The 24,833-nt window shown below is 41.7% G+C and overlaps 1 protein-coding gene across 4 annotated transcripts in view; it reads right to left on the minus strand.

Moving 5' to 3' along the window:
- The window catches only part of FBXW7 (F-box and WD repeat domain containing 7), a 224,163-nt gene that overhangs the window by 36,940 nt on the left and 162,390 nt on the right, over positions 1–24,833 (minus strand). The window contains exon 4 of one of the 4 annotated variants that reach the window (XM_073576332.1): positions 14,707–15,058. The exons of the other annotated variants lie outside the window; for them this stretch is intronic. Coding sequence (XP_073432433.1) covers positions 15,014–15,058 — 45 coding nt within the window. The 3' untranslated portion in view covers positions 14,707–15,013. Of the gene's footprint in view, positions 1–14,706; positions 15,059–24,833 lie in introns of those variants that run through there. 4 annotated transcript variants of the gene reach the window in all.

Consider the following 24,833-nt stretch of genomic DNA (forward strand, 5'->3'; position numbering starts at 1 on the left):
GCCAGACAAGGAAATCGGACAGTAAGCTATCAATCAAGCTCAAGAGGTTGGTTCTGGGGATTGAGACAAGCTCTAGAGGCAGGGGCTCCCAGAGTGCTGTGTCAAATCCAGAGCACTTAACACCTCATTTGCATATGCATGAAAATGATAATTACTTGGGAATGCAGCTACAGATAGAAGATATAAAGATGTTGATGGATTTACAATTCAAAGACCAGAACATATATGCAATTTCGAGGTGGTTGATTCTACTGATAGATTCCCTTTACGCAATTTTTTTCGTTAGTCCACAAACTCTAGAATAAAATGCACTACTAAAATGCATTACAATGTGTGACAGCTGCTGAAAGGTTTGTGGGCTCATGTTCATATACCTTAATATTATAGTATAGGTGTCCAATTAGAATGCATTATAGCTACATCATTTTAATAAGGACCAGTCCACAATCCTGATTTATCCTTTTAGCAAATTGTGTATTTCTCTATAAAATAAAAAAAAGTTGTGCCCTTCTTTTCCTATTCCTCCTAGAAATGTATGATTTATTTTTTTTTGCAACTGGGTGTTACCAGTTTGAGGAACGTCCAGCATCCATTGACACTGTCCAATCAATGTTGGCAGTGCCAGACTCCGAGACTTGCTCGTTTTAGGAGAATGGTTTAGAAATTCCTGAAAGGAGTAACAGAAGAATGGCTCTAGACATGGAGAATACAAGTATTTAGTTAAACAGACATGTCAAGAATGGGGGTAGGTCCTCGTCAATATTAGAAATTTAAGACATTTCCTGCAATCAGAAAACAAGAGAAGAGCTAGTTTTCTGCTCTCATACAACCAGAATGATTCACGCATGAAAAGCAGCAATGGTCTGCGCCAAGTGTTAAACATTACCTCGTCAGGCTGGCCTGCTTTCGTTAATGAGCAAACAAAGTTATTTTAAGATTCATGGAGATGTGACACGAATCTACACCAAAATGTCTAATGTGACAGCTTTCTGCTCCGTCAGTATGAGACATCATATCCAGATGGGCACAAGGGTAACCGTCACAACATTGCCAAGAGAACACAACTAAACGTCCTACTGCAAGAATATACACACCTGGTCAAAATTGTTGGTACCCCTCATTTAATGACAGAAAAACCCACAATGGTCACAGAAATAACTTGAATCTACCAAAAGTAATAATAAGTCAAAAATCTATGAAAATGAACAAATGAAAGTCAGACATTGCTTTTCAACCATGCTGCCACACAATTTAAAAAAAACTAAAACTCATGAAATAGACCGAGACAGAAATGATGGCACCCCTGAAGATAATGTGACAAAAGGGACATGTTAAATCAAGGTGTGTCCACTAATTAGCATCACAGGTGTCTACAATCTTGGAATCAGTGAGTGGGCCTGTACACAGGGCTACAGATACTCACTGTGCTGTTTGGTGACATGGTGTGTATCACACTCAACATGGACCAAAGGAGGCGAAGGAAAGCGTTGTCTCAGGAGATTAGAAAGAAAATTATAGACAAACATGTTAAAGGTAAAAAGGTAAAAGACCATCTCCAAGCAGCTTGATGTTCCTGTGACTACAGTTGCACATATTCTGAAATGTAAGCTCCATGGGACTGTAAGTCAACCTCCCTGGTCGTGGCCGCAGGAGGAAAATTGATGACAAATCAGAGACAGATAACGAATGGTAAAAAAAAAAAAAAAAAAAAGAGCCCAGAAAAATTTCTAAACAGATTAAAGGTGAACTTCAAGCTCAAGGAACATCAGTGTCAGATCGCAACATCCGTCGTTGTATGAGCCAAAATGGACTTCATGGGAGATGACCAAGGAGGACACCATTGTTGAAAAAAATTATAAAAAAGACAGACTGGAATTTGCCATACTACATGACAAGCCAAAAAGCTTCTGGGGGAATGTCCTATGGACAGATGAGACAAAGATGGAACTTTTTGGCAAGGTTCATCAGCTCTATGTTCACAGATGGAAAAATGAAGCATATCAAGAAAAGAACACTGAACCTACTGTGAAACATGGAGGAGGCTCATGTTCTGGGGCTGCTTTGCTGCATCTAGTAGAGGGTGTCTAGAATCTGTTCAGGGTACAATGAAATCTCAAGACTATCAAGGGATTCTAGAGAGAAATGTGCTGCCTAGTGTCAGAAAGGTTGGTCTCAGTCGCAGGAGTCATGGGTCTTCCAACAGGATGACCCAAAATACACAGCTAAAAACACCCAAGAATGGCTAAGAGGAAAACTTTGGACTATTCTGAAGAGGCCTTCTATGAGCCCTGACCTAAATCCTATTGAGCATCTTTGGAAAGAGCTGAAACATGCCATCTGGAAAAGGCAACCTTCAAACACGAGACAACTGGAGCAGTTTGCTCTAGAGGAGTCGGCCAAAATACCTGTCGAGAGGTGCAGAAGTCTCATTGACAGTTACAGGAATCATTTGATTACAGTGATTGCCTTAATAGGTTGTGCAACAAAATATTAAGTTAAGGGTACCATCATTTCTGTCCAGGCCTACTTCATGAGTTTTGTATTTTAAAAGTTTCTGTGGAAGCATGGCTGAAAAGCAATGTCTGACTTTCATTTGTTCATTTTTATAGATTTTTGATTTATTATTAAATTTGTCAGATTCAAGCTATTTCTGTGACCATTGTGGGTTTTCCTGACATTAAACGAGGGGTACCAACAATTTTGACCACATGTGTATCTGTCCAAACCTCTAGTACTCGCACACCAATGAAGTTCAAAAGCCAAAGCAACTCAAGTCATACTGGTAAGCTACAAATAGCCAAGCTAGATTTATTGTTTGTTAATTCAAAAAAGATTGGAAATACTAAATCTTTACAGAAGAATTCTATTATTTGTCTCCTTAACATTGTTTCATAAAACCACTAAATTAGGCAACTTATAGGACAACTCCATTCTTTCCAGATAAATTAAAGAAGCACTCCCTTAAGTTTTTATCCTCTTAACCCCTTTCTGCCATATGACGTACTATCCCGTCCATGTGCCCTGGGACTTAATTCCCAGGGACGGGATAGTACGTCATAGCGATCAGCGGTGCCCACGTGGTGAGCGCCGCTGATCACGGCCGGGTGTCAGCTGATTATCACAGCTGACACCCGGCACTATAAGTCAGGGGCGGTCACGGACCGCCCCCCGACACGTTAACCCCTGGCACACCGATCAAACACGATCGCAATGTTCCGGGGGTTTAGGGAAGCATCGGGAGGGGCCTCCCTCCGTGCTTCTCTGAGACCCCGACAGCAGCACAATATGCAGCGCTGCTGCGGGGGTCTCCTTCCCTGCAGTTCCCCGGATCCAAAATGGCGGCAGGGAGCTGGCTTCCTCAGTGCCTGCAAAGCGCAGGCACGAGGAAACCTTCTGCACTGCCTGTGACAGATCGCTGATCTGTCACAGCGATCTGTGATGTGACAGATCAGCGATCTCTCACATGACAGTTACGTCCCCCCGGGGACATTGTAATAAAGTTAAAAAAAAAAAAAGTAAAAATAACTTATATAAAAAAAAAAAAAAAATCGCTAAAAAAATTCCCTAATAAATTCATTTTTTGGAAATAAAAAAAAACAAAACAATAAAAGTACACATATTTGGTATCGCCGCGTCTGTAACGACCCGCCCTATAAAACTGTCCCATTAGTTAACCACCTTAGCGAACCCCTTAAAAAATAAAAAAACAAAAAATAAAGCTTTATCATCATACCGCCGAACAAAAAGTGCAATAACGCGCGATCAAAAAGACGCATATAAATAACCATGGTACTGCTAAAAACGTCATCTTGTCCCGCAAAAAACAAGCCGCCACACAGCGTCATCAGCGAAAAAATAAAAAAGTTATAGCTCGCAGAATAAAGCGATGCAAAAATAATTTTTTATATAAAATGGTTTTCATTGCATAAAACCGACAAAACATAAAAAAGACATAAATGAGGTATCGCTGTAACCGTACTGACCCAAAGAATAAAACCGCCTTATCAATTTTACCGAACGCGGAACGGTGTAAACGCACACCCAAAAGAAATTCTTGAAATGCTGGTTTTTATTCATTCTGAGTCCCAAAAATTGGAATAAAAAGCGATCAAAAGATGTCACGTGCCCGAACATGATACCAATAAAAGCGTCAACTCGTCCCGCAAAAAACAAGACCTCACATGACTCGGTGGGTCACAATATGGAAAAATTATAGCTCTCAAAATGTGGTGATGCAAAAACTATTTTTACAATAAAAAGCTTTTTTTAGCGTATGACAGCTGCCAAACATAAAAACCCGCTATAAATAGTAAATCAATCCCCCCTTTATCTCACCCCCTTAGTTATGGTAAAATAATAAAATTAAAAAAATGTATTTATTTCCATTTTCCCATTAGGGCTAGGGTTAGGGATGGGCTAGGGTTAGGGATGTGTTGGGGTTAGGGTTGGAGTTTCCACAGCTTGGGCACATCAGGTGCTCTCTAAACGCAACATTGCGTCTGATCTCAATTCCAGCCAATTCTACGTTGAAAAAGTCAAATGGAGCTCCTTCACTTCCAAGCTCTGCCATGTGCCCAAACAGTGTTTTACCCTCACATATGGGGTATCAGCCTACTCAGGACTAATTGCAAATCAACTTTTGGAGTCCAATTTCTCCTGTTACCATTAGGAAAAAAAATTGGGGGCAAAAATATCATTTTTGTGGAAAAAAAAATATGATTTTTTTATTTTCACGCCCGGGCGTTATAAACTTTTGTGAAGCATTTGGGGGTTCAAAGTGCTCACCACACATCTAGATAAGTTCCGTGGGGGGTCTAGTTTCCAAAATGGTGTCATTTGTGGGGGGTTTCTACTGTTTAGGTACATCAGGGGCTTTCCAAACGCGACTTGGTGTCCGATCTCAATTCCAGCCAAAAAAGTCAAATGGTGCAGCTTCCCTTCCGAGCTCTGCCATGCGCCCAAATAGTCCCTGCATCTATTATTCCTCTCTTCAACTCCTGACCTAGCTGCTTTGCTCCTCCACTGCCAGGCACTTTTGCAGTGATTCGCGAAAATTGACCTCCTGTTTCTACATAGAGTTTAGAAGGATTCAGTTAGTCCGCTTTTAATCACTTGATGTCACAGTCCTAATGGAAAAGAGAAGGTATCTGAACAACATTTTAGCTGTGTAACTCATCCAAGCTCAGTTGCAGTCATACATTTTACCTCCTTCATTATAGGCAGCAGTGTATGTGATCACCAGTCCAGTACATGCTGTAGTGTACACGGGAGGTCAGGCTCTTACTTCCTATGAACTACCTGATAACATAATAATAATAATAATTTTTATTTATATAGCGCCAACATATTCCGCAGCACTTTACAATTAAGCGGGGACATGTACAGACTATAAATTCAATACAAGTTAAATACAAGTTAAGACAATTCAAACAGTGACATTAGGAGTGAGGTCCCTGCTCGCAAGCTTACAATCTACAAGGAAATGGGGGGACACAGTAGGTGAGAAGTGCTTGTTATTTCAGGTCTGGCAATTATAATAAATAGGGATTTTCATATAAAGCTGCATGATCCGGTCATCAGCCCGTGTGTTTAAGTGCAATAGACAAGTATCAAGTGCAGTTATCATGTGCATGGAGGGTGTGGAGACAGATGAATAGTAGGGTGCAGATTCAGAATAATATTTGGAAGGAGGGAACAGGGCAAAGTTAGTTTGCTGAGTAGTTGATGTGGTAGGCTTGTTTGAAGAGATGGGTTTTCAAAGCACGCTTGAATAGGTCAGGGCTAGGTATCAGTCTGATCGTCTGGGGAAGTGCATTCCAGAGAGCTGGAGCAGCACGAGAGAAGTCTTGGAGACGGAGGTGCGAGGTTCGGATTACGGGGGATGTTAGTCTTAGGTCATTTGTAGAACGGACGGCACGTGAAGGGCGATAGACAGAGATGAGAGGGGAGATATAAGGTGGTGCAGAACAGTGGAGAGCTTTGTGGGTGAGAGAGATGAGTTTATACTGGACCCTGTAGCAAATAGGTAGCCAGTGTAATGACTGGCACAAGATGGAGGCATCGGTGAAGCGGCTGGACAGAAATATGACCCTGGCTGCCGCGTTCAAGATGGATTGGAGAGGAGAAAGTTTGGTAAGAGGGAGACCGATCAGAAGAGAGTTGCAGTAGTCCAGACGAGAATGAATAAGAGCGACAGTAAGAGTCTTAGCAGTTTCAAAGGTGAGAAAAGGTCGGATTCTGGAGATGTTTTTAAGATGCAGGTGACAAGAGCGACTGAGTGATCGGATGTAGGGAGTAAAGGAAAGTTCAGTGTCGAATATGACCCCAAGACAGCGGGCAAATCCCTCCTATTTGTTCTTAGACCCCCTATGCTCCCAGCTCTGCCCACCATGTGGTGCATGTCCCCCCAAGCAACTGAAGAACTCTGGTTTATGAGCCCAGTGATATATAGACGCTGCAACCCATAACAGACTGAGACGGTATACATCGGGTTACTGCAGTTCGACATCACTGATCTATCGCGGGCCCCCATCAGACAGGCAAGAAAGCAATGATGAGAGTCTGCCCCTCTTCAAATCCAGAAACATCATGGTAAAGGAATGGTATTGTGGGAGCTATTAGATAAGGCAAGGGAGACACAAAACGCAAATAGGGTCTTATCCAACAATAAGTAAGCACTTTTTCGTACAAAACTGCACACCTGGCAATAGGTGGTCAAAGCACATGTAGTGAGGTTAGGCTGCCGCAGAATCACAGGTCGGTCACCGACCAGACAATACAGTACACTGCAGAAAGGATGTGGATTTTTGTCCGTGCTGCCCAAATAATAAATTTCCAAGATGTAGTAGAAGTTCAATAGTGGTTTAATTGACGCGTTTCAGGTGAATACCACCCCTTCCTCAGGAAATACCACATATAGCTTTCATAAGTTCTAACACTACGTTGTTTAAATACATCCAAGATTCAAAAAAATAGGCGCCAAGCCGTCAGATGACACGTCAAAGTTTTATTAACCATTGAGTAACTTTGACATGTGTCATCTGACTGCTTGGCGCCTATTTTTGTGAATCTTGGATATTCACCCTGAAACGCGTCGATTAAACCATTATTGAACTTCTACTACATCTTGGAAATGTATTATTTGGGCAACGTGGACAAAAATCCACATCCTTTTTGCAGTTTACTGTATTGTGGGAGCTATAGCCGAAAGGAAGAAGGAATCGGGGTGGCAAATAACCCAGAAACAGGAATAAACAAAAGCCTTTACGCTATTCTTAATGCTGCAATACATTGGGGAAAAAAATTGTGAGAGTTCTGCTTTAAGATGTACTGAACAGAAAAATCAACTCATAAATTGTCTGAAAGAGCATTTGCTAAATTAGAAAAGGTGCGGAAAGTTACATGAAGGGCATTTCTCTTCTCACGTACGAGCCAGGCAATATAAAACACAGAAGAGTAAGACTTCCTAGGAGATCCAGATCAAATACACTGGAAGCACAAAGAGGGAGGCTTGTATCCGGTCCTTTTATTCTAGTTCAGATGTGGATTGCAGCCGCAGTTAATTAGATCACTACTACCGTACAGGACTGTGCTACCTTCAGGGAAGAGCGACAAGCTCAGACTTTCTATCAAACAGAAACGTCGCACGTTCGGCTTTCGTCAGAATATGGATGTCATTTTGTAAGCGCTCAAAGAGGCTTATTAGGGGGCATCCAAACGCTGCGGCTGGATATTACTCAGCTCGGCTATTGATTTAGGAATAGGACCATGTGGCTGATAAGTGAACCCAAATATTCCCACACCACTAACAAGAATGAAGTGCACGTACATCCATCCTAAGAAAAGTACAGGGTGGGCCATTTATATGGATACACCTAAATAAAATGGGAATGGTTGGTGACCCAGATCGGCGCGCTGAATTTGCAGAATGGGCAACACAAAAATTGGAACAGGACCCTCAGTTTACACAGAACATTATGTTCAGTGATGAGGCAAACTTTTTTGGGTGGACCATTTATAAGGTTACACCTAAATAAAATGGGAATGGTGGCAGTTTTCTTGCGTAGGGCGTCTTGCATTGAAATCTGCTACAATGACCCGGGTACTGCGTTCACCAGACATCAACACAATTTCTATCCGCTCCTCACGTGTTAACCTCTGTGACATGTCAATGGCTGTAAACAAAGAGAAACTTTGAAATAACTCATGAAAGAATAAAGTTGCGTTAAAACCAAGCACACCAATGTTTTTCTTGTGAAATTCTCAATAAGTTTGATGTGTCACATGACTCTATTCCCATTGAAAAAAATAAAGTTGGATCCAAAATGGCCGACTTCAAAATGGTCACCACCCATCTTGAAAAGTTTCCCCCTCCCATATACTAATGTGCCACAAACAGGAAGTTGATATCACCAACCATTCCCATTTTAATTAGGTGGATCCATATAAATGGCCCACCCTGTTCATCAGCACATACAGCAATGTCAAAAAAATAAGCCGAGGACTCCATGGAAATGTGCCATTATAATGAATGAAAAGATTAGTTCACTTTTATGCACCATTTATCTATGGGGAGGCACATGGTATTTTCTATTATTCCTTGCATGAAAAGCAGTTTAATAATAATCCTGTAGTCTGTGGAATTCTTAAAAGGATCCTGTTACGCTGTACATGGAGTCTGACCTGCGGAAAGCACGGTACAAGGGAGAAGCTGAGAAAAAGAATACATAGGTCTGTGGGAATGGATTCAGTATAACTTAGAAGGTATTCATTGAAATCCCTGCTGTTTGTATTAATAGGAGTCCAGTGGGCGGTCCTAGTAGTGATTGACAGCTATCTGCATGCACAGTCACACAGGGTAGACTGTCAATTAGAGAATAGGACCGCCCACTGGACTCGTATGCATAAATGAATAAAATGAAACGTTTCCAACAAAATTTTCTATCAATCTGATCTGCGTCTCCTGCTCTACTACATCTTTCCTGTGGATCAGATACTAATTTTTACAGAACGGTATCCATTTTTTCAGCACATTAGCCATGACATTCCGATAACCAGAAGTAGTTAGTTTGTATCCCTCTCCTCAAAATAAGTGTTGGTTTTTCAAAACTAGAGAGAAAACTGTAGTCATAGAAAAGCAAAACGTACAACCAGGTCATAGCAAAAATAGCATATCCATTACATGTGAACTCTTAAATGTGCAGATTGCTTTCAAATGTGTCATTCCCTCCCTTGGTGGAGCTAGAATAATGTTTATCTTCAGGTTAACTGCTGTCACAGCAGATGGCACTGGGGCACAATGTAAAGTGCAGGAATCTCCCCGCGCCGTGTCACATAGTGTGATGTGTATCACAGCTGGAGTACAGCCTCTCTACAAGATATGGAAAAGGGGCGAACAGTAGAAGGCTGAGCCTTAGAAAAGCACTTTACTTTTCTCATCCGCCAGCTATTTTGTAGACTATCCTTATCACTTGCAGGCAAAACGGGAGAAAAGCATCCATTTAAATACCCTGAAATAAAACAGATGATTGAACGTCCCTGGAAGCGCGCTTTCTACAATAAGCGCCTCAATGAATTAAACATAAGGGAGTGATAGTAATGGTTACATGTTATGTAAATGATGATTGCAAGACTAGACCGAGAAGATTCCTGGTATGCTCGTCACATATCACACCCAGGTTCATAAGCATACCTGTAATCAGATCCTCCGAGAAGCCAGGCTGTACCTATGGCAGCCAAACTTGGGGAAAGCATATTAAGCTTCACACACAAGTCAGTGTTTGGATGTCAGAACCAGGAGTGGAACTTACAGAGAAAAACTGCAATTAAAAGATTGAAACCTGTTTGGTTTTAAAGACACTCCTGGCTTTGGCATACTATAATAATAATAATTTTATTTCTATAGCGCCAATATATTCCGCAGCACTTTACATTACAGCGGGGACTTGTACAGACAAAGACATTACTGAGTAACACATAACTCAGATACTAAAAGGAGAGAAGGCCGAGGGGGCAAGCTTACAGGCTATTAGGAAGTGGTAAAAAAGTGCTTGTGTTGTATGGTCCACCCATAAATATAACATCTAGGGTATTCACACTACACTTCATGACAGGTCACCAGCCAGTATGTGTGCAGTACAGACACAGAGGGCTATTCAGTGCATGGAGGGTGTGATCAGATGCTATGAGGGTCCTGGAGGAAAAATTTGGAAGGACCAAACTGGAATAGTTACCGTACATAGGTCAGGTGAGGCAATAAGTCAGTGTAAAGAAATGTACACTGTTCCAAATTATTATGCAAAAAATATTTCCTCCTATTTTCTCTAAATTACCTATATGAATTGCAGTCATTGTTATTTTCCAGTCATCTAATATTCTAGTATAATTGCAATGTCTTTGAACAAACTGCCTATGAAAACAGTATATTTTTAAAAATAAGACTCAAAATGCATGCTCCAAATTATTATGCACAGCAGAGTTTTCAACCTTTTTATTTTGAACAAAAAAATGGTCAATTGTGAAATTAGAAGCATTATCAGCTTATTACAAAATGAAATCAAACAGTTTTCAAGTCAAAACTTTATTCTAGGTGATGTTACATTTGCACATAGGACCCCTTGTTGGAAAGAAGCGTCTGAACTCTCTCGTCCATTGAATTTGTCAGTTTTTGGATGGTTTGTGCTTCAATTGTTTTGCATGTGGACAGAATACCCTCCCAGAGCTGTTGCTTAGATGTGAACTGCCTCCCGCCATCATAGACACTGCTTTGATGATGCTCCAGAGGTTCTCAATGGGGTTGAGGTCAGGGGAAGATGGTGGCCACACCATAAGTTTGTCCTCTTTTATGCCCATAGCAGCCAGAGATGCAGATGTGTTATTTGCAGCATGAGACGGTGCATTATCATGCATGAAAATGATCTTGCTGCGGAAAGCACGGTTCTTCCTCTTGAACCATGGCAGGAAGTGCTGTTTTAGAAACTCCACATAGATTATGGAGTTCATCTTTACCCCTTCAGGGATCCTAAAGGGGCCGACAATCTCTCTCCCTATGATTCCAGCCCAAAACATTACTCCACCTCCTCCTTGTTGGTGCCTTAGCCGTGTTTTCATGGGGTGTCCATCAACCAGCCATCCTCCACTCCATTCATCTGGACCATCGAGCGTTGCACGGCACTCATCGGTGAACAAAACAGTTTGGAAGTCAGTCTTCATGTATCGTTTGGCCCACTGGAGCCGTTTCTGCTTGTGTGCAGTGGATAGAGGTGGTCGACAGGATGGCTTACGCACAGCTGCAAACCTCTGAAGGACCCTGCATCTTGTTGTGCGGGGGACGTTGGAGACACCAGCAGCTTCAAAAACTTGCCTGCTGCTATGACAAGGCATTTTTGCAGCTGCTCTTTTAACCTGACGCAATTGCCTGTTGGAAAGAGTCCTCAATTTTTCCTTATCAGCACGCACACGTGTGTGCTGGGAATCAGCTACATACTTCCTGATTGTGCATTGATCGAGATGAAGTGTCTTGGCAATGTTGATTGTAGTCATGCCTTGACCTAAATACTCCACAATTTGTTGCTTCTCAGCAGCCGACACATCCTTTTTCTTTCCCATTTTGGCAAAAAATGTAGGCTGCTTAATAATGTGGAACAGCCTTCTTATGTAGTCTTGCCTTTATTTGGACACACCTGCCAAACTAATTTAAACAGGTATCTGCAATTGCTTTCAGTGATATAAAGAGTCCTGACACACATCACCATCAAAGAGTTTAAATGACAAACAAAAAAATTCTAACCTTATCACTCCTAAACTCTTTTTGCATAATAATTTGGAACACAGTTTATAGGGCACACTTAAAACTGGGTATTGGGAATGAATCAAATTGTCCTAGTTGCTGCATTCCAGAGAAATGGCACAGCTCACAAGAAGTCTTGCAGACGGAAGTGGGAGGTTTCGATTATTGAGGATGTTAGTCTTGGGTCATTAGCGGAACGTAGGGCACATGTAGTGTGGTATACTGAGGAAAGACGAGATGTATGGTAGTGCTGAACCATGGAGTGCATTGTAGGTGAGAGTGAAAGTTTATATTGGACTCTATCAGATGGGCAACCAGTGCAATGGCTGACACAGGGTAGAGGCATCGGTGTAGTGGTTGGAAAGGAATATGTTCCTGGCTGCTGCATTCAGGACAGATTGCAGAGGAGATAGTTTAGTAAGCGAGAGACCAATTAGTAAAAAGTTACAATAGTACAGACAAGAATAAGTAAGAGCCACAGTAAGGGTATTTGCCACGATCAGGAACTGCTGCGGGTTTGATGCTGCATATTTATGCCGCGTCAAACTAGCAGCGGCCAGAAATCCCATGTCCACACATGCCTGCGGATCACCCGCGCACACTGACATGAGGCGTGTCTTTCCAGAACGCAGCATGTCAATTACATCAATAGAATGTATTGGATGCGGAAAATCCGCATGGTTCAGGGATCACATGTGCTTTTACCTACGTTCAATAGAAGGCAGCATTTTGGATACAGTGAACATACGATGCGCATCCAAAGCTCTGATAATAATAATCTTTATTTTTATATAGCGCTAACATATTCCGCAGCGCTTTACAGTTCGCACACATTTCATCACTGTGCCCGATGGGGCTCACAATCAGATCAGGGGAAACCAGCCTAAGAGATTTTTGCAGAGTTAAAAGGTAAGAAAAGGTTAAATTCTAGAGATGTTTTTGAGGTGTAGGTGACATGATGAGCAGTGATCGGATGTGGGGAGTGAATCATGCAAATTCTGAAGAAAAAATGATAAAAAATACTGATGTGTGAACAAGTCTTAGAGATAGTCTGGGTAGAAGTAATCTTGGGATGCAGGATGATAACAAGTAAAACTGACTAGTTTATAGTCAACCGCCTATAATTTTGTGCCTGGAGCTGCAGTGCATTATATTAGCATTTTAAGGAAAACAAACAAGATTTGCTGGGAGGTTTCCGCTCAGAAGGCAGCAGAATTCTCATGGTTGTACCTCTATATTAAGATATATTTGTTACACCCGTATGATCACACTTAAGAATTAATAATAACCAAATTTCAAGCTCAAGTGTAAAACACACAGGAGTTTTCATCCTAAAGCTAACGATACCATTGTTTGTCCTAAATACCTGGAGTTTTGTATACGGCTGCACAGCCAGAGAGCTGAGCAAGTCAATAGGTCATATACTTTATATATACATATACTGCTGCACTCCCTGCTGGACAGAAAACAATGACAGCGGATATTTAGTCATCGGTCAGGAAACTGTTCTGGAAGCCATTACTTACTTCCATGTGATATGCAAGTTATTAATAACTCACCAAACGGAAGGCAATTATTGGAGCTACTTAGGGCAACACAGTACCATAGGGTATTAATAAGGGGAAACCTGGATAAACACATTTCCCATTGCAATTAGGAGTCAGGTGCATTCCTTACAGGATAAAAAATACTCCATGACCTGTTTTGCAAAAACATGGTCCAAATATGCTAGTCATTGTAAAGGCACTCATGAACATTACGCGAGTTGTTCAAAATGGCTGACAACCTGATGTTTATGGGTGAGTCCGGACTCCCCCTGACAAGATATCGAGGAAGAAAAGGATCGGACACTTGAATTTTAAACGGTCAATACTTTTGTTTTCATGGCAGATAAGCAGCTGCTAGAGGTGTCTGGCAGAGACGTTCTTCTTTCTCACCGGCGAGAGCGATAGATGACTCTCCATCACACATTCAGTTGACAGTTTTCTCACGCATATGGCTAAACCTACCTAGAAGACCGCCATGATGCTCTGAAGACTACAACAGCCACAAATTACACTCCAATAGAATTGATAGTAACCTATCAACACCCACCGAATATTACCGTTCCTGCACTCCTCTCTTGATTTTAGTTGGAAAAGCGGCTGCTGATGACACTCTGAGTTAGCGACCGTAGATCCAAACACTTATCAAGTCAAAAACTTTTTTCTGGCCCAACAGTCATTCTATCTGCAACTCTACACTGACCCCACCACATCACAGCTTTACAAATATGATTTTATATAAACTTTCCAAAACATGCAGACTATAAAAATAAAAAGACTTTTAATCTCTACGTTTAATATTTTAATAAGCTTCCAGTAGTCAAGTAGGCATCCCTTCCTATGAATAGTTGTGCTGCAGGATCATTATTTTTTTTTTTCACTCTGTGGCTTTTAATAAGTGATACAAAAGCATGTAAAGGATTGGAACAATGTCCTGGCTATGGCTTAATGTGGCAAATCAACGGGTAACTGTTAAATCTTCCATGTCCTAATTTGCCCACTGCACCACCTTCTTTTGAACTACGGTAATCATACTTATTGTGAGCAGTTTTGTGTCATGCAGTTTATTGGGTAGGGTGGTGGGTTGGATAGGTGTTTGATATACAAGCTTGCCCGGAAGATGACCATCTTGTGTATGGCCAACCATCAGAGGCACCACTGTAGGATGTTTAATGTAGCAAACTGCAAAAACATGCCGCCATTGGATGCTTAGTTTTGTGCTTTTGATTAATATTTTAGCCACACCTGTCATAAGAAATAAGAAGTTTTATTTCTAAGGTCATATTACAGATACATTAATAAAAAGAACATGTAATGCGGTTTATATAAGACCTTCCTCATGAATTTTTAAGCAGGTGGCTTACGGATTCTACATCAGAGTGCTTTGACATAAAAGGGGATCAGTGCCGAAATTTAGGATGGAAAAACCTGATGTGTTTGTTCAATGACCTCATCAAAGCTTGGCAAGAGTCACCGACATGGGAGTAAGGGCAGAAAACACAGAAGGCTTTTTTTCAGCAGCGCTTGATATTTCAATCTCAAGCAACTCATCATAACATTTAGTAAACTTCCAGGCGAGGCAGACGGGAGATCGTCCAGCAGCGGTCTGTGCGCACTCCTACGACAGTTCAGGCTGCAGAGAGTCTAATTGGTGGTTAAAAACCCATAGCAAACACTAATCTCAAGCGCTGTCAACATCACTCGTACATGATCGCTGTGGAAATGTCTGCAAGCAAAAAGAGCTTTCAGTGAAATATTCTGCATACTATTCCTGTTACACCATAAAACTTCAATGACCCAAGATCTTCAAAGAGAGGAAATGCCTCAATATTTTATGAGAGGGAAGCCAGCCAAGCGCAAAGTTTATGAATGGAGCTTCACCCCTTTAAATAAAATGGTAGCATGTGAAGCAAGCATTGTAAATATTAACACAGAGCAGCATGTGTAGTTTTAGACAGTTCTGCTACTGACACTGATCTACTGAGATCGATCAATCACCGCGGAGACAAGAACTTCACAAAAAGAATGAATGTGTCTCCTCCAGTAGGCCAAACAATAATACAACACCAGCAAGGTAATGCTAATACCACACATGGAGGAAACATAGAAACACCTCTGATGCTATACATCCTGACCGGCCACAATCCAGAAGATTTCATAATCCAGTCCAGTCATTGTAGATTGGAAGGCATATTCTCATCAATAGCTCCTATAGAGTTCTAGGAAAGCAACAAGTGCTGCCCTATTAAAAGATGGCATAAAAATGTAGTTTTGAGTGCGATGGACCTTTCAGAGGGCATCACTGTGGTTCCCTCTAAATAGGTTAATTAATATTCTATGCAGGGTTTCCGTATGCTGAATACCTCTTCAGCTTGAATCCATCGAGTGACTCAAGACTTTTCCAGGATGATTTTTAATGCAGACGGTTATAAGGAAAGGGAAGAAAAAAAACAGCTCAAGTACATCTGCCAGTGTCCCTTTTGCAAGACAGTTTCTTACAGTTGCAGACAGTGCAGCTTGTGCCGGCTTCCCTCTCTATTCCACTGGGCAGCTGTATGGTAATGAGCCTAAGAAGCTGAAAAATAGTGCACAGTAAGAAAGCTGGGGTGAAACGGACAGAACGCCTTTAATCAAAGCACTGAAAACCTTCCAGATTAGGCAACAAACAGAAGGGTGTAGGACTGCATGAACAAGCAGGGTAAGGGCCGGGCAGGCGCGGTAAGGGCCGGGCAGGCGCGGTAAGGGCCGGGCAGGCGCGGTAAACATGGTATAGAGTGCAACAGCCGTGAACACCATCCTCCAATAACCTGGCATTTAAAGGCGTACAAGATTGATGGAGGCTTAATAAGCAATGAACAATTTACCACACAACAGAAATCACCATCTTCCAAACCTGTTGGCATTTTGGTAGCAAGTTGCATCAGACTTGTGAGGTGCGTTTGATTGTGACATGACTTCATTACAACCAACTTAAGTTCTAAAATAGTAGAGGCAGCAAGTCGCAGATACTTGTTTGAAACGTTCAATGTGACCTTGTAGCCCTAGTCTAAACATGGGACCCAATTTGAGATACCAGATTTAAAGGGGTGTCCACTAGAGTTGAGCGACTTTGGTTGGATCAGGTTTCGTGAAACCCGAAGGAAACAAAATTTGAGTCGGATGAAACTGGTCCGACTAGGGCAAAAAAAGTCGGAGTTTCGTCCGAAACCCGACCCCAATGCAAGTCAATAGGAAATTGACTTGAATTGGGGTCGGGTTTCGGACGAAACTCCGACTTTTTTTTGCCCTAGTCGGACCAGTTTCATCCTACTCAAATTTTGTTTCATTCGGGTTTCACGAATCATGATCCGACCAAAGTCGCTCAACTCTAGTGTCCACTACTTGGAAAACCCCTTCTCTATCAGCATATTCCCCCATGTAAAACAATAAAATCAGTACCCACCTCCGGTGCTGGGTCACCGTGACATTATATTACGTGAGCCCTGCAGCCAGTTAGCAGCCACTAATGGGAAGCTTCACTCTCACTCCCTTTGGATGAAACTGGCATCGAGAAAAAGGTTTTTTTCAGGTTGAAGGTAGACATAAATCCAATGAGTTCAACCTGTAGCTTATCAATCAGTGAGAGCAGCCTCTGCTCCTGACTAACTCTAGGCGTCAGTTATGTCTGAATGACGTAAGAGCAAAGGGGACTATTAGCTGCTGCTGCCTGTTACGTCATGTGAGCTGCGGCATTGGCATCAGAGCGCCATGCAGGCTGTAAGGGGTTTGTATATTCTCCATATGTTTGCATGGGTATACTCCAAAGACATACGGATAGGGAATTTGATTGTGAGCCCCATCGGGGACAGCAGGTCTATAAAGTGAAATTAATTAGATAAATCAAAAATAGAATACCGTACATTTCACACTTATAATAGGAATTAAAATTGTCAACTAAAAAGTGTTAATATACGGCTGTCCTATCCTAGGCACTGCTGGAAATGTAATCCAGAGAAGTGAGTCACTGCGAAACACTGCAAGCGCATGAACGAACACTCGTCTTCACCTTCAAGGATTTCATGCCCTTCCTAGTCTTCATAAATGGTCTGCCAAGCCTATCTTATAGACAGCTACATATTATTTCTCCCATGAAAACGGATCTTTGAATTTGTCAACCTGCCTCCATTTTATTGTCATTCCTAAACACTTCTACATGGCGACTGAGAATATCTGTCACTTTAGAAACGGCAAATTACAAAAGTCTGGATAAAGACACTGACGAGGCAGCAGCAAAGCCAAACAGATACTCTGGAATAAATCAGAGAGCTCCCATTAATTATTACACTCTTGTTCTTAATTTTATCAACTATAATTCAGAATCAGACTGATTAGTAACCTACAATATACATTAAAGGGGTTCTCCGCTTTGGACAATCCCTACTTGATGGAATGATCTCTTGTCTAAAAGCTAAATCACAAAGTGTCCCCGTCATGGGATTCTCAATGATCAGCTCTAATCAGTGGGGAAACCTGGCAGTAAGTGTTGAATTTCTCTACAGTGACACCACAGGAGAAGGTCAGCATTACACATATCAATGGGTGGTCTGTGTAATACAGGACAGAAAGGTCCTCCAGCTGTACAGCAAAGCAACCACTATTTATGTGGAATTTGCTCATATGAAAATTTGCTTACTAGCATGGACAACCCCTTTAAAATGAAATGTGTAATCAGAAAATAACCTAATATGTAAGACAGATTTTTATGTTAATTTAAATTTCTAAACATTTTCAATAAAGCATTTTTTTATTACATTTTTGATGTCAATATATAAAAAAATATAAACCTTGCAATTTTCATACTGGCCTCTAAGCCTGGTACTAGACTCAACTTTACTGATCTGTATAAATGACTTTTCAGCAGTCTCAATATCATCGCTGCCAGGATTACAGTTCCTCTATATACAGTATTCACAATAAGGCTATGTGCACACGTAGCAGAAAATTTCTGCTGAAAAACCTGACTTCCTTCCCAGAAACCCCGCCTTTTTTATGCGTTTTTTTCGCGCGTTTTCAAGACGCATAGAAATAGCCAGAAACGTGGAAAAATCCGTGAAATTAATGAGCATGCTGCGTTTTTTTTTACCGCGAAGCGGGGTTTTTTTTTGCGGTAAAAAACGCATCAGTATGCAAAAAAGTGCAAAATGCATAGAAATGAATTAGAAGCTTATTTTTAGCGGTTTTATAGGAAAATCTGCTAAAAATACCGCTAAAAAAACGCTGTGTGAGAACACAGCCTAAGTGATGTAATGGCCCTCCTCCCTTCATAATCGCATTTGTCCTAATGAGCGCATGAATACAAAGTGATCTTCATAGAACAGGAAGTATGGCCAGTGGGAAAATTGCAAGGTATTTATATTATTAATAAAAATATATATAATATAAAACTTAATAAAAGTGATGAGTGAGCATGATCGGGCATGCTGAGGTCCCCGCAGCTGCATGATTCTCGGCTGTTAGACAGCCACAACATCCCCTAATAGCCACGAAGAATGCAGCCGCAGGTACTCGAACATATTACCTGAGCATGCCCGAGATACTCGCATAATACCCGAGCATGCTCTGATAACGTGATCACGCTCGCTCGTCACTACTTAATAACTATAGATTTATCTTGAACCTTGGTTTACACGTGAAGTCCAATATTTCCTGGCAATTCCATTCCCAGAGGATGCTCTAGTCATTATGGAAATTACAAAGGTGATGATGGAGATCACCACAGTCTGATCTTAACACAAGACAATACTATAGTGCATCCCCCCCAGGGAGCAGGTCTAGGAGCATAGCTGCTTAAAGTCACAGTAGTCTCCCACATGTATAGAGCCACTTCATCAAATAATCTAATAAAAATCTGTGGTATTAAAAGTCATTATAAAAGCAATCAGTATAAAAAAAAAAAAATTATGAGATTTATTTTTATTTGGGGGAGGGGGTGCTCAGAGTTTTTTCTATACTTGGTAGCGGAGTGCTTGTATGGAACATTTCCAAATAGTGACCATCAAGTGCAAGAATAGATAATTGCCATTTTCAGGGTGTGTGCAAACAATCCGGAGTTGCTGCGCGTTTGACGGTGCGTACTTATGCAGCAACAAGCCTGCAGTGGCCAGATATTACAGCATAGTGGATGGGATTTCAAGACGCGGATCACCGGCAGAGACTGACATGTGGCGCTAGTCTCCGCAAGAGAAATTTCACCAATAGGATGTATTGAATGCAGTGAATCCGCAGGCTTCAGTGATCACATGCGGATTCACCTGCACTCAATAGACGGCAGCGCTTTGCACACAGCGAACATGCACTGCATCCAGAGCGCTCCTTCTTCCGGATTGTGGGCACCTGGTTTTAAAGTCATTTTTAACCCATTTCAGTTGTAGACACTCCCTGGGAATGGGTCTGCTGCTCTCAAGAACCACCGCTGGTGTCACGTACCTCTGCTGGTGGTTACAGGATACCATGTTGGGAGATTCCTAGTCCAGTGAAGTGAGCTCAAAAAGCCTTTGTGAGAAGCACCAAGGCATCAACACTGAAGACTTCCTCCAAGAATTGGCGCTGTCAAGGCCGAAGAACAGCACTGATATGTTACCACGCTGGCGCTGATCCTTTCTTTCCTATTTTTTCACCTACACTAAGAAAAAATTTTTAGTTGTGGACTAACCATTTTTAAATGAACTCCATGAAATGTATCATTTCTCTCAATTACTCAAAGTTAAGGGCCCGATTCATCAACGCTTTCACACAAGTATTCTGTCGTAAAAAGGTTTGAAAAGTTGCATCATTTTGGTGCAACTAGTGGCTGCACTAAAATGGGACTTTTGACGTTCGCACGCGATTTTCAGCAAAGTGGATGGGACAGTGCTGAGGTGACTGCTGCTCGTCAAATTCATGAGTTGCTATGCCACAAATCTTACTCCAGCAGGGACTGGAGTACGATTTGTGGCAAGGTCAATGCAGTGGTGCACGCCACTGGCCCGGTGCTCCTGAATCGTGAAGAGGTGTATGCCTCTTCATGAAACGGGAACATCTGACTCTAGCCCATGTCCTCATTAAGACCAACATGAACTATAGGCCCTAAGTGGTTGACCCAGTCCCCTTTTTTATGAATGCTTGCTGCCGATCGTTGCTCAGAAGTGGAAAGACAGAAAAACCTAGAAAAATTATTTGTCAAAAGACTAAAGAATCATGTATTGGCAGCATATACCCTCATGTAAGGAAGAATGTGCTGCCGACAATACTGACAATAGCTCGTACGTAACCCTCACGAATTGTAGAATGCAAGTGTATTTAAACAAGAGGTGACCGGTCTGCTATATCACTGATCGGCGCTCGTCATGAGCAGACTAACTGCCAGTGTAAAGGAGCCTAAGGCCACGTTCACACGATCAGTATTTGGTCAGTATTTCACATCAGTATTTGTAAGCCAAAATCAGGAGTGGAACAATCAGAGGAAAAATATAATAGAAACACATCACCGCTTCGGTATTTATCACCCACTCCTGGTTTTGGCTTACAAATACAGAGGTAAAATACTGACCAAATACTGAACGTGTGAACTTCTCAATGACAGCTGTCGTATTCCATCTCCTATTCATGTACACTACAATAGACGTTGGCAGATGGCCAAAGCTACTGCTACTTTTCTACAATGATGCAACAAGGTTTTATTTCATACATTTTACACTCCTCAGGACACCGCAGTAAGAAATGACTGAAAATAAAATGATGCCTTCAGCCTACTCCATCAGCTTTAGCCCAAGTACATTTCACGTATCCAGCATTAGCACGTAACAGCTGGGCACCGCTGAGGACCAGGGCAGACATGTGCAAGTTTAATTACACTAGATTATTATTATTTTTGGCTGTTTCCAAGTTTAATAATTAAAAGGATGACAAGCATTGTTTAAAAGGAAGGGGAAAAAACGGAAACGAAAGGATAAACATCAAGCACACTTTGCCAATACCAGGCGGTGCTGATCTAAAAGGTAAATCAGGAGCGATTTCTAAAATGTCTGAGAATCGGCAAGTAACCCTGAGCGGATAAATATTCGGTCTGTAGCTCGGCAAGGACGACTCTCTAATGATGCGTGACCGCAGCGTCCAGCTCTGAATACTGCAACACGCTTGTCATTGGGAGTGTTCGTGGAGCTTTGTGTGTACCGAGAAGCTTCCAAGAAATATTTTCTTGCACAAGCCGGGGCTATAAGAAGTAATTTAGGATTTACTTGAGTGCCAGATTTCACGTTGCATCCAATATGTTGTGGAAAGTGGCGCAGCTTTTCTTTATCAAAGTGCGATGATTGCTTATACTTGCACAAGATTAGTAAAAATGAAGCATCAGTTATGGCCTCTTTTAGCATCCCTCCTCCCTAAAATGCTTCCATTTAATGTGGCGTATATAGCAGATGTTACTGGGGTCAATAAGGCGACACTGCAGCCATATGTGGTGTTAAGTGGGTGTGCATATATTAGCGAAGACAAGCTACTGGTTTCTGGGGAAATAAGGACTATTGTGCAGCATCCCCTACTCAGCCGTACAGCACAGGCGCTCACAGATCACACATGAGTATTTAACACAAAGACGTCCAAACAGGAGTTAGATATGGACAAGAGAACTCAATTATAAAGATAACACTGGACATAGGGGGGGGATGGACCACCACCTCAGAGTATAATCCAAAAAAATCAATCTTTATTTAAACATATACTACATTATAGAAATAGATAAAAGTCTGCTAGATACCAGATTGCAGGGGCCAGAGTTACCACAAAGTGCAAAAAAGCTTTAACAGAATACTCAACAGGCAAGTACTAATGTAGCAACTAATCTATGTATGCATCACAAAGAGAAATACATAAGTAAATCCCATAAATATAATCACTAATAGTATAGCTCAAAGTGACAGCGAAAATCATTTTTACGATAAATAAAAAGTGCCAGTGCACAGCATTTCAGGCTGAAACAGAGTGCAATACGCAATACACCCCGATTCACCAAGCAAATGTGATTAGAGGGACCAACAGGTAGTAAAAAGGAAATTAGCCAAGATGAAAATAAATATAGACAGATATGAATGACCTATTCTACAACATAGATAATGGGCTATACAAAGTACAATGTGTTTGTACTTAGATCACTGATGAAAATACAGCATAATAAATCAGCGGTGATATACGTAATATCTAACCGCAGGACTGCACATAAATAAGGAGAAATAGACTTACTGCCATGAGATAAAGGTAACCTTGGTGTCCCCGTTCGCCCCGCTTTGTTGAATCAGGGTGTCTGATAGAAGTCACATCACTGATGTGACTGCTCTCAAAGTGATCCGGATCATTGTGGGACACTTTGGATTACCTTCTCTGCAGACAGGTGAATAATATTGTGGTTTATTATTCTATTTTTGTTGCAGGAGACGTTGGCTTCGGTGGATTAGGCATTCGGCAAGTATGTTTAATTAAGATTATTAAAGGAATATGTCATTATTTCAAATAAAGGACTTTATTCTGGGTGTCTGTGTTTTTATAAAATATCACTATGGGGTTAGTAATGGATAGGTATCTTATAGATGCTTCTCCATTACTAACCTGTGGGCTTGATGTCACTGGACAATACAAAGGTGACATCAACCCCACTTGCAATCACTACAGGGCAAGTGAGAAGCGTGAGGCTACGCGCCAGATTTGGTGTATCTTATTGATGCGCCTTTTCTGGGGCGGCTGAGAGCTGATGTTTTTAGTCAGGGAGGGGCCAATATCCATGGCTCCTTCCTAGGCTATTAATATCAGCCCCCAGCTGTCTGCCTAGCCTTTGCTGGTTAGATTTTATAGTGGGACCCTATGTGAATTTTTTTTCTGGGGTCCCACTGTAAACCAGCCAGTAAAGTAAGTAAAACGCTGCGAGCTGATATTAATAGCCTGGGAACCTTCATGGCTATTGGCTACTTCCCAGAATATTAACAACAGCCCTCAGCTTTCCCTCTGTTGGTTATGAAAATTACACGGGAGCCCACGCAATATTTTTTTTCTTTAAAATTAACAGTTGCTGTCTGGTTACAGCCCATGTATGTTCATTCTGTTAACACTCCTACATAGGCTGGTGACAATGTGTGTGCTTGTGTTTACTTATCGGCTTAGTAATGAGGGTGTCGGGCTGACACCTTTTCATAACTAAAGGGGTTTTTACACATAGCGATATCGCTATAACGTCACCGATTTTCTGACGTTATAGCGATATCGCTAGCGATATCACTATGTGTGATACTTACCTCCGACCGGCTCCCCCGCTGTCCATCGCTGATCGCGCGAGAATGTCCGGCTCCATTTCTCGTTGTCAGCTTCCTGCTGTGACGACGAGCGACGCGTGGAGGCGGGCGGGAGGACGTCAGGATCGCTGTGTGTGAAAGGTGAGTATCGTGCGCTGCGTCGCTGCTGCATCGCTGTGAGGTCTGCCTGTGTGACAGCTCACTAGCGATCATTTAGTGATGCACCAGCGATCCTGACCGGGGAAATGATATAAGTGGGAAAATTTTAAGTGATTGTTCCATATCGTAATAATTGGAGCAAATACAGATAGTGCTATAAAATATCAAACTAAGCATTACTTACCTGTTGGAGCCCTTTCTGCACGCACCGCTGCTTCACTGCTGTCAGCTGATCTTGGTGCAGGGCTGCACTGGTGATGTCGTGTCTATAACATGTAAACACTGCAGCCAATCACTGCGTTCAGCAGGATCCTTAGGTTGACAGTGCAAGTCCGCTGATGCCTGTGATGAATTAGCTGTAGAATTCACGTGTAGTGAACAGGATGACACTACTGCTGGCGAGGGACCGTGGAGAGCCAGAACTATTCTGTTCTACTGTTATTTTACAGCATTAGCTGCCTTTGCCACATCAAGGACAATCCCTTGTACTTTGCTTTTAGTTTTGCCACTGATTCATTAGGTTTCTGGTTTGTCAATGTTTATCTATTCTCTGATTTTTAGTAAGAAAAATTCATTCAAATTTAAGTCTATACTGAAGGGTGTAAGAGAACATAGAGTGGGGTTTAGGTTTGATCTTTCCCCAGTTATGTTCATTTTACATTGTGTCATTCAGATCTAGGGCTTGTTATGGGATGAAAAAGTTTTCCTTTTAAATCCTTGACTTCTAATCATAAGAGCGTAACAGAGGAAGCATTAAAGCGGCGTAGGGCAAGTCCACAAGCATGAAGCTTCAAGGGTCTCCAGGACTCTGCTAATAATAGTTTTCCTTTAAAGTGACAGAAGTTAAGTAGTTCATGACCTGCTGGCTCTGAGAGTGAACAGGTCTGATTTTATCATCGTAGGGCTTAAATATTCTGCTGAATACCAAGATGCTTTTCCCCCATTATTTCTCACATTCTCCATTGCTTTGTGAATACTTGAAGAGCCGCTACCCCAATATGGTTCAAAAGCATTGTTTTCTAAGTATGTACAATGTGTATGTTCTCC

This window comes from Dendrobates tinctorius, unplaced genomic scaffold (assembly GCF_039654945.1).
Source record: "Dendrobates tinctorius isolate UK_male_01 unplaced genomic scaffold, ASM3965494v1 ptg000008l, whole genome shotgun sequence".
Classification (NCBI taxonomy): domain Eukaryota; kingdom Metazoa; phylum Chordata; class Amphibia; order Anura; family Dendrobatidae; genus Dendrobates; species Dendrobates tinctorius.